Genomic DNA, 11,239 nt, shown 5'->3' with positions numbered 1-11,239 from the left:
GCATCAAGATTGTAACTTTACGTGCTAAATGAGCTTGGAGGGACTGGATCTATGGATTAATGAACTGGATCTGACCTTTAGAGCAAGATTGAGTCAGTGCATGGCATGGACTCGCCGAGTCCGAAGAACAGACTCAGCGAGTAGCATGAATGTTGCCCGACCACACTGTGAGTGGCCTCGCCGAGTTGGGAAAGGTGGACTCAGTGAGTCAAGGGGGAGTCAGAATGGACAGGTGGACTGAGTCTAACTGGACTCGCCGAGTTGTTCTTGAGACTCGGCGAGTTGAGTCGTGGTGGCCCCACAACTCGTGCCAGGTGGAACTCGTCGAGTTGAGGGAATGCTCGACGTGTCAAGGGAGGATTCCAGGGAAATTGGTGTACACGCCCAGACTCGCCGAGTCGCCTGGGTACTCGCCGAGTCCGGTCAAAGTTGACCGTTGACCGTTGACCAGCGTTGACCTAGATTGACTTGTTATAGTGTGGTCAACCCTAGTTGGGAAAATGTTAATTAGAGGTGTATTGTGCTATAGGGGGGGACGACAGCTCGACAGGTCGAGTGATTAGCGATTTCAGGTTTACGATTTACCGAGACACGCGAGGTGAGTCTTCTCACGATACTTTACCTTGAGTAGGTAACCAGAGTTATGTGATAGAGTATTTGTATGCTATGTATGTTATGTGTTGTACTGCATTACTTCTATGTGATTGATGCTGTGCATGTTTACAGAGTTAGAACTGAAAGGTTCACAGAGTTAGAACCTGAGGGTTCATAGAGTTTGGGTGCACGGACCCACAGAGTTATAGCCTCGAGTGGCTAATATGTGTTATATGTAGTATTTTGGGGAACTCACTAAGCCTTGTGCTTACAGTGTTGATGTTATTGTTTCAGGTACTAGTGACGACCGCGGGAAGGCGCCGGCTTGATCCGTACACACACACATTCGGAGCTTGATATCATGATCTTGGGATTTTGTATTGTCTTGTTGGATAATTAAAATGGTTGTTTAATGAATATCAATGGAATTATGTTTTATAAAAAATTGAAAAAAAAAATTGTTTGAAAATTTTCGGTGTTACATTAGCTCCACCATGAATAATCGCCGACAAATCCTCCACAAACTTTTTTTAGCTCACCGGTCTCGTGTAAGTGCGTAACCTCCTCCATCCGACGTAACTACCCCGACGAAAACCATTTTTAGGTTTAGCTTGGGCTTTTCAATCTCGTCTTCACAGCTTTCGTCAAGGATGTTTTGTAACCCATCTAGGAACCAAGAGTCTAACGACATATCACGCTAATAAATTAAGACATGGAACCCTTTTAAGGTCGATTGAACAATGCAGCAAGCCTCATATGTCGATTGGACAATGCAGAGGTTCATCATTTATACCACCACTCGTTTTTGTGCTCTTTGAATCAAAATCATACGGTTAGATTTCCCTAATTTACCTCCGCCACGACAATATTTGATTCTGGTGGAGATTTCTTTAGATTCCTAATTTGTCTTGTGGAGATTGAGAACCAGATCTGGTGACCTTGAATTTCAAATCCGGATCCGGTGACACTAGAGATAGGATGTGGTTTAGATGTGGAAACGAGGTGATGTAGATTCGCAGAGTGCGGGAAATAAAAGCGCTCTGACGGCTGACGGCGGTCCGGTCGATACGGTGGATGGCAACGGTCTGGTCGATTTAGTGGTCGGCGGTAGTCGACAGATATACCGCAGTGGACCAATGGTTTTGGTGGAGCAACATGATATTAGTGATAAATTAATAGAGTAGCTAAGTATCTGTCAAAGTGGTAGGATGCGTCGGTGTATTTTTTTTTTTCAAAATAACAGTATTATTAATGATTAAATAAATAAATGAATAATAAATAAATAGTTGAAATTTATTCTCAATTGCTCTCATTTAAATTCACCAACTTGGTCGATTACTCCTCCGAGTACTCGCTACTCGGCCCTTTAATGAGACGAGTTACAGAATCACGAGTATTTCCCGCTTGGCCCGTTACTGAACTTAACAATGTTGTAAAACTCAGTTAACTCAGTAATTAATATGTATAATATACTTAATGATTTATTATTTAACACACACACAAACACACACACACACAACTTTTTTTAACTTTACACATCAAAAAAGCGCATCTTTTTTAAAAATTTCGTTGAAAAAAAATAAAAAATCAAATTTTTTTTTTTAAAAAAAATTCATAAAAAATTTCAGCGATTATGTGTTCAAAGTTGCGATTTTTTCAAAAAAAAAAGTTTTGTGATCTCTAATTATTTTTTTATAATTTTTAAGGTTTTTTATTTTCCATAGAACTTAAACTTTATATATATATATATATATATATATATATATATATATATATATATATATATATATATATATATATATATATAGAGAGAGAGAGAGAGAGAGAGAGATAGAGAGAGAGAGAGAGAGAGAGAAAGAGAGAGGTGGGTTCAACTAAGAAAATAAAAAAGGTTGTGAATTGGAAAATCATTCTCAGTCACTCATTTAATCTAAGCATAAAATACATGGTGACAAACTTTTAAATATCGTAATAACCTTCAATCTCAAATACGTACTATAGAGAATTCGATAACTGTTCGTTCATCATCAAAAATTTTCCTCCAATCTTCAATAATCATCAAGATTTCTTCAACTAAACCGGAATTTCTTCGCTATTCATGAAATTGAAATCGGAGTTCTAGACTCGCAATCACAGTCAACATTGAGAGACTTAGAATCGGTACTCACTGGTTCTCAATCGGATTTTCGAAAATCAAAATCAAATTGAGAAATCGATCAGAGATGGGATATCGCATCGGAAGTCGAAATCGTAAGTATATGATGATTTGGAATTGATAACTTGATGTTTTTAACATTTTCAAAATAGTTAACTTGTTTGCACTCCAACTGTTTGATGAAATGCATAAACTAAATTATCACGTTATATTCACATATGAATATGTTTTCTCACCTGAATCAGTATATGACTATTAAAAACACAAAACAAATATGCAAGTCTGTATGTTATTCATATGTGAATAACATATAAAAATTATATATATTTGCTAAAATACCTTCAATATTCATAAGTGAATATACCTTGTAATATTCATATGTGAATATACTGTGTAATATTCATAAGTAAATATATCATCTAATATTCACAAATGAATATACTCTGTAATATTCACATGTGATATACCATGTAATACTATGTAATATTCACATATGAAATATCATTTAATAGTCATAAGTGAATATACATCTAATATTCACAAGTGAATATACTATGTTAATATTCACAAGTGAATTCATCGTCCAATATTAAAATATGAATATACTATGTTTATTATATGTTATATTTATATATGAATGATACTTAAATTGTAAAAATAAAAAAAAATAAAAAATAAAAAAAATCATACTTTTTATTCATATGTCAATAACGAATGTACTGTAATAAAACCTGATGCATTGTTATTCATTTATAAATAACGATAGCTGAAAATATATAAAAAAAAAAATAAAAAAATAAAAATATTTTATCTAAAAACTATATCAATATGGATGTCTATTTGTAGAGAATAAAAAATCATGAATTTTGGTATATTTAAAATCATTTTTTGATAAAAATAGCTTATAAAAATAAAAATAAAAACGAAAAAAACTATGTTTTTGTATATATTAAGGTAATGATTAGCATATTTTAAGGAAATATGTTATGTTGGAAAACATATGTGCATTCGTTTCCCATTTCCATCGGTATATTGAAGCCTTTTGTTGTAAAAATAAATGATTGACTGAGAATGATTCCCCTATATATATATATATATATATATATATATATATATATATATATATATATATATATATATATATATATATATATATATATATATATATATATATATATATATATATATAGGATCAATGGAGGTTACATGATAGTGGCTATATATTCTCCCCCACAGCAATGGCTCGGTTTCGTACTCCATCGTTGAAATTTTCGTTTTTGTTTTCACGGACGGATTGGCAACCACTTCTTAAAAAAAATCTATATTTGTTTTCACGGACGACATAATATGATTATTTTTTCATTTTGTATTTTTACAGACGGATTATTGACCACTTCTTAAAAAAAAATCATGTCTTATTGTTGTTTTTAGGTATATTGCCGACGGATTTTCGAGGAGTTGTTTTTTTTCCATCGCTATGCCCTCACTGTTCTGTCACGAATTTGTCGATGTATTACGATGCCGCATTCCTGTAGCTAATTTTCGTAATTACCGAGCGATGGAATGTTACCTGTAGCTAAAATTTTCGTAGGTAAACCTTCTTTTTTCTAGTAGTGATCATCTGCCCTTTTTAATAGAAAACATCTAATCTTCTTTTAAACACAAGTGAGTTTCTTTTTCTAATTTAATAATCGTATCCATCAAAATAACGAGTACTTTGTTTGGGATTATATATCTAATATATAGTACCGACTTGGTAAATTCAAAGAAAACTAGGTCAAAACTCATTTTTTAATCACGCCTACACATCACTTCCATCATATTGCTAAAACCTATATTGCATGTTAATGAATAAAGAAAAAAAAATAGTAATACATTAATATAAAAATAAAAACACATCAAAATCATGGTTGAATTTTTTTATGAACAATAATAAAATATAAGAAATACGATTTAATTAATAAAGTAGATTATGATATATAGACGCATTTAATAATAAAATAACCAAATTTTAAGTCAATGATATATGGTGCATTCGGATGGATACAAGTTACCACTGCGAAAGAATACCACATTAGTATCTGCTCAGTGCTGTATAAATCGACCTGATTATGTTTAGAATTCATTGAACTTAAAATCCCCTCTCTCTCTCTCTCTCTCTCTCTCTCTCTCTCTCTCTCTCTCTCTCTCTCTCTCTCTCTCTCTCTCTCTCTCTCTCTCTCTCTCTCTCTCTCTCTCTCCAACATGAGAAAGTATTCTACTCTTGTTACCATTGGGAGATCCAATAAGAGATGGATTCAAGAGAGTGGTTACCTTACATCACATCATATCAGCCACCATCCTCAATCACCACTAACACCACAACCACTACCCCCGCCACCACTGCCGTCGCCACCCTTTTCCTTTTCCTCTTCTCACGTCTCAAAGAACAGATGCGGTTTGTTTAATACTGTTTCTCACAATTATTCTCGAACAACTCTTTCAAATCTAAGCCATAATCATCTCCATGCTAAACTCTCCACCCTCCAGACGCTAGAACTCTCCAACGATGTGGTTGACTACCCACTCGACTACCAAGTTACAGTGAAAGACATCGAGGTCATCTCTGCAGCTCAGGCGCCGACTCACGACCTCTGGCTTCCCTTAACCAACTTAGACTTACTCCTACCGCCGCTTGCCGCCGGAGTTTTCTTTTGCTACAAGAAAAGCGATGACACTGCCATGTCACCGGAAACGATGGTGAAGATGCTCAAGAAATCTTTGAGTACTGTGTTGTCCACATTTTACCCGCTCGCCGGAGAGATAGTTCCGAACAGGATTGGGGAACCGGAGGTGCTCTGCAACAACTATGGTGTGGAGTTTGTACATGCTCACGCTGACGTTGACCTTCAAACGCTAGATTTGCATCACCCTGATGAAACTGTGAAGGGAAAGTTGGTTCCTAAGATAAATCGTGGTGTGATTTCTGTTCAGGTAAAACTAAACCCTAGCTATATGTTCAGAGATTATATGATCATGCAGTTAAGACGATATATATAATCTTAAAATGGATGTTTGAAGTTCAGAAGTCCATCGTTTCATGTTATAGCCAACTCGAGATATGGGTACAGTTTATAGTTTTTTTAATTAATTAGAAGTTTATACGAATAGAACAAAAACTTATTTTATGTTAATATTTGTTTTAGTTAATAGTGACATATCTATTTTAATCACTTTAATTGATCAGCCTGTATCTCGCTTTTTGAAACATTCAAATCTACATGTGTGTCATGCATTGACGGCATATATAGTTTAAAATGAAATAAAAATAAAGTTTTTTGTAATCATAATAATATAAAAGGTGTTGGGTAAGCACAAAATCAATTAAGCATTTTACGATTTGGAAGTTTCTATTAAATAATATTTTATGTTAATATTTGTTTTAATCAATTAACAAAAAACTTGTAGTGAGTCATCTATTTTGTTCATTTTAATCAACATATCTTGCTTTTGAAACATTCAAACTTACATATATGCGTAAGATCAGTTTATTGTCTAAAATGAAATAAAAATTAAGTTTGCATGTTTTAATTTTAATAATATATATAAAGGTGTATGCGTAGCCATTAAATCAATAAGCACTCTTAGATTTTAAAGTTAGCAATTAAATTAGGATGTTCCCACTTCCTAATTAATTATGTTTAATATATAGCGTTTTCTTATTAAAGATATAGATGTAGTTTTTTATAATGTTATAAAAACGTACACAGGTTTCTAATTGATCATGTCAAAATATTATTTAATTAACTACATAACTACAGTTTTCGCTTTCCATAAAGCGAATTTGACTTAAAAATGACATGGTAGCGACAAAAAATTAGAAATCTTCTCACGACTACGAAAACAATCGAAGAGGTTTGAACCTTGACAAATAAGGAAACTCGTTTACCTTGCCATTGTTTATATATTTTACACCAAAACTACAATCATACCAGTTATTGAACACATTATTATTCTATTACTTTGGTAACGTACTTCCAAGTATGATGTAATAAATTAATGGATTAAAATACAAATGTTGTCAATATATATATATATATATATATATATATATATATATATATATATATATATATATATATATATATATATATATATATATATATATATATATATATATATATATATATATATATATATATATATATATATGATGAATCTAACGTACGCAATTACGCAAAGGGAATAGTTTAAATTAACCTCTATTATTAGTATGTCAAGTATTATTTTTCTAGTTTTCTTTTATTAAAATGTTTTCCCTTATTTTATAATTACATAGTATAGTTTCCATTCCAAATCATTTTTCTTTCTAATTTTTATTACGTTATTCGACTTTAGTTCATATCAAGAATTTACAAGAATAAGCGTGAGATCGATCGAGTTGTATTTGTATTTATTTATAGTACTAATAATAGAAGTACGATTCTTTTATTAGTTTTACGATGATTAAAATTATGCATAGATGAGGTCGTGAAATATTTATTCCTTATATTAATTTTTAAATACCTAACCTTTTAGCTTTTGTATTGTCTCTTATTCTTTTTTATGATTTTTTTTTTCAAAACAAACGCACTTTAACTATATCTTTAGAATCAATAAAGTAGGACAAAATTTTCAAAGGTGGCATAAAACAAAACAAAACATGAAAGATTTTGTCTCCCATCAATATATTTAATAAAGTAGAATACAAAATATACAATCGGCAATATACAGATAAAATATAACGAGAAAATTTAAATTGGTTTCTGCAACTTTAGCAAACTGGCAAGGAAAAAATATTCGCAAGTTTAAACAGGTATCAGGTACATATGATTGATATCAAAACTCTGTGTAGATTGCTAGATACAGCAACATCTATCTGGCATTCTTATAAAAAAAACATACCTTTGATCACAAAGAATTTTTATATATTCGTATCAGTTGGTAATATCATCTTAATTATATTTTTTGAATAAAACAGGTCACAGAGTTGAAATGTGGAGCAATAATATTATCATGTGCTTTCGATCACCGTTTCACTGACGGCGATTCTTTAAACATGTTCTTGGCTGCATGGGTTGACTTAACCCAATTCAATAAAATTTCAAACATCCCATCTTTTCGATCATCAATTCTCAACCCAAGACGCCCACCACATTACGACACAACCTTTGATGATCTGTATATTCCCATATCGTCATTGCCTCCTCCAACACCTTCGTGTGATGACGAACTTTGTAGTCGTATCTACTACATTCATTCAGAATCAGTTAAAAACCTTCAATCACAAGCCAGTACAAAAGACATTAGAAGAAGCAAAGTTCAGTCTTTTACAGCGTATATATGGAAGCTATTAGCTCAACAAGTCGATGATGATGTAAACAAAACATCTAGAGTGGGTGTTGTCGTTAGTGGACGACATTTCCTGAGTGGAAATAGTGAGGAAGAATCGTATATGTTAAAGAACCATTTTGGGAACATATTATCTATACCATATGGCGAGGAAAACAATCGCCAACTCCAGGAAATGGCACCTAATGAAGTCGCAAATAAGGTTCATGAGTTTGTGAAGAAGACAACAAATGAAGAACATTTCAGGGGATTGGTTGATTGGGTAGAGTTGCATAGGCCAGAGCCAGCAGTTGCAAGGGTTTATTTCAAGCTAAAAGAGACTGATGGGGATGCAATAGTTGTGTCGTCAGGACAAGGTTTACCGATTAAAAATATGGACTTTGGATTGGGAAAGCCAATCTTTGGATCTTACCATTTCCCATGGGGGGGTCAAACTGGATATATAACTACAATGCCGAGTGCGAGGCATAATGGAGATTGGATTGTCTACACGCATCTCAAACAAAAACATTTGGACCTCATTGACCATAAGGCATCTCACATCTTCAAGCCCTTAACTAATTCCTATTTACATTTTCGTTGATGTATCTAGTAATTTAAATCTTCTGTGAACGTTTTATATTGTTTGTTCCTATTTTTATTACTCCTTAGTGTTCATTTTGTATCCATATAACGTAGGGTTTCAGGACATGACAATATCTATATTGTTCTCCTGGTGCTTTCAAAGTATAAACCGTGTTTCCATGGGTGCTTTTATTTATAAAATTCCTTAGCCTACTGATTAGTATATGTTGTCATGAAGTGAAATCACTACTTGGAAATGAGTATTAGCAATGCAAACGATTTAATGGGAAAGTTGTTATAGCCCTTCAATGACCGATTAATTGGTGATGATATTTAATCAAGAAAATTAAGATTAAGAAAAGATTAGTGATGGATACATTATATTTATGGAAATTGAGTATAACCAACTATACGTGACTTGAAAACAATCTCAAACTTCAAGCTTTATCGAACCATGACCTGCACATGGTTTGTATTTTATATATAATTGATAATAATATGTATATATAATCTATTATAATTCTTTTTGATATACATATAAAACTTAATGCAGTATTTTGTAAAAGCATGACGACAAATAGACACTTTGAAATTATGACGAACATTTTAAAACATCGAGTATAACCATTATAAATGATTTTTTTTTTTATAAAAATCATAATTTTTTTATTTTTTTAAAATGCCCATATACTCTCGAACGCTCCATTTTGGATTTGCACTTCAAATTTCAGAATTATTTTTTGGTTTTTTTCCAAAGAAATATCACTACTTATATCCAAAATGGCCATTTGGAGTTTTAAATGTTACCGTTTGTCAATGTGTGTGTGTGTATATATATATATATATATATATATATATATATATATATAAATAAAGAGAGAGAAAGAAAATTAATGAAATAACCAAAAATTATGGGGTGTTTTCAGCAAATAACTATAAAATTTTAAGTTTTAGAAAATGATCATGAGATCCGCAGAGGGGGTTATGTGGATTTCTGTAATCCTTTGAAGAACGACGCATATTATTGCAGAAATAACATAACATCACTAAAAGACAAAAAAAAAAAAAATTGGGGTTCTAATGGTTCTTCGGAGGTATCTCGGCGAATCTTGTGAACACCTCTAGAGATCGTTTAATGTCTCTGAAGAATGGGTAAATACATAAAAATCCCAAAAAAATCTCTTTAAAAATTGTTCATACCCATTCTTCAGAGACGTTATGAAACATCCCAAAAATACGGTCCAACATTTTTATTTTCAAATCCTTAATTAAACCAGAATTTCTGAAAAACATATGTCTAAAACAAAACCATAATATCTCATATTCAAAACAGTATATCCATGTTAATTATATCAAAATGTTGTATCAAAACTATGTAACAAAATATCAGAGTAAACATCTCAGGCTAAACGTTTTGATGTGTGCAATGCAGTCATCCCGAGTTCTTTTCTTTGCAACTGGAAGTACTTGGAACCAAAACTGAAATGGTAAGTATGAAGCTTAGTGAGTCTCTCCAAACTACCACATATCATACTCATAATCACATACTACAAACATTTGTCCTACTCACTTCGTCGGGCTGTGCCAGACATCAGACGAATCCGGCATCATGCCTCGCCTGGCATTGAGCCCCGCTCGGGATACAAATCTATTTCTACTAGGCCTGCCTGTCTCTGGGCCCCGCCCGCTAAACACATACAAACATATAATCATAATCATGCTAGTACATAACAATCAGACACAATGTTATAATTGCTAGTCTCAAGTCCCCACCTATCTTGGGCCTCACCCCTACTCTACTACTAATGAGATATGGAACCCCGTCCACACTCAGCTAGTGATGAGATACGGGTCCCTGCCCACACTCATCTCCTTACCAAGCACATACACGTATCACAAAGATAAAAATTATAACTAAACATGCATTCCTTCCTCGAGTACCACCCGACATCGAACCGAAGTCCGAAAATCTTAGACCTTCCTCGGGCTTGCCCCGACATCAGACCGAAGTCCGGAACATGCAATCTACATCGGGCTTGCCCCAACATCGGACGGAAGCCCGGAACACATAACACATAACATATAAACTAACATATATCGAGCTTTTCCTAGCATCGGACCGAAGTCTGAAAACATATAATCTACATCTGGCTAACCCCGACATCGGATCTAAATCCGGTATATACTAACATATGTAAACGGGCCAGCATTGGTGCCTTCGACTCGCTCCTCCTGGAGAAAACTCACCTCATACACTGACTGCAAAATCCTGCGAATAAACCTCTTGCTGCTAGCTAGCAAATCCCCGAACTGCTGATCACTTGACTTCCCGAGCTATCGGTACCAAAATAACACTTCGTCCGAAATTGCCCTGACATGTCAAACTATGTCAACCTTGGTCAATGTCAAAGTTAATGGTCGAAGTCAACGTTTCACGTTGACTCAACTCGTCGAGTTGCTCCATCAACTCGTTGAGTTCTAAAACTCAAAATCCTGAAATCGTGATCCAACTCGTCGAGTCAACCCCTGACTCGCAGAGTTCCCTGGCTACTCATG

At 33.6% G+C, this 11,239-nt stretch overlaps 1 protein-coding gene across 1 annotated transcript; it reads left to right on the top strand.

Moving 5' to 3' along the window:
• Positions 1–4,950: 4,950 nt before the first annotated feature.
• LOC145005297 (coniferyl alcohol acyltransferase-like) lies at positions 4,951–8,903 on the top strand. The gene is made up of 2 exons (XM_078964377.1): positions 4,951–5,722; positions 7,749–8,903. The coding sequence occupies exons 1-2, from the start codon at positions 4,994–4,996 to the stop codon at positions 8,700–8,702; spliced, it is 1,683 nt and encodes a 560-aa protein (XP_078820503.1). The 5' UTR covers positions 4,951–4,993; the 3' UTR covers positions 8,703–8,903.
• The last annotated feature ends 2,336 nt before the right edge of the window (positions 8,904–11,239 follow it).

Source organism: Lactuca saligna, chromosome 7, assembly GCF_052625555.1.
Source record: "Lactuca saligna cultivar CGN05327 chromosome 7, ASM5262555v1, whole genome shotgun sequence".
Lineage (NCBI taxonomy): Eukaryota > Viridiplantae > Streptophyta > Magnoliopsida > Asterales > Asteraceae > Lactuca > Lactuca saligna.
Note: the sequence above shows the minus strand (reverse complement) of the source record. Positions and strands in the feature narration are given on the sequence as shown.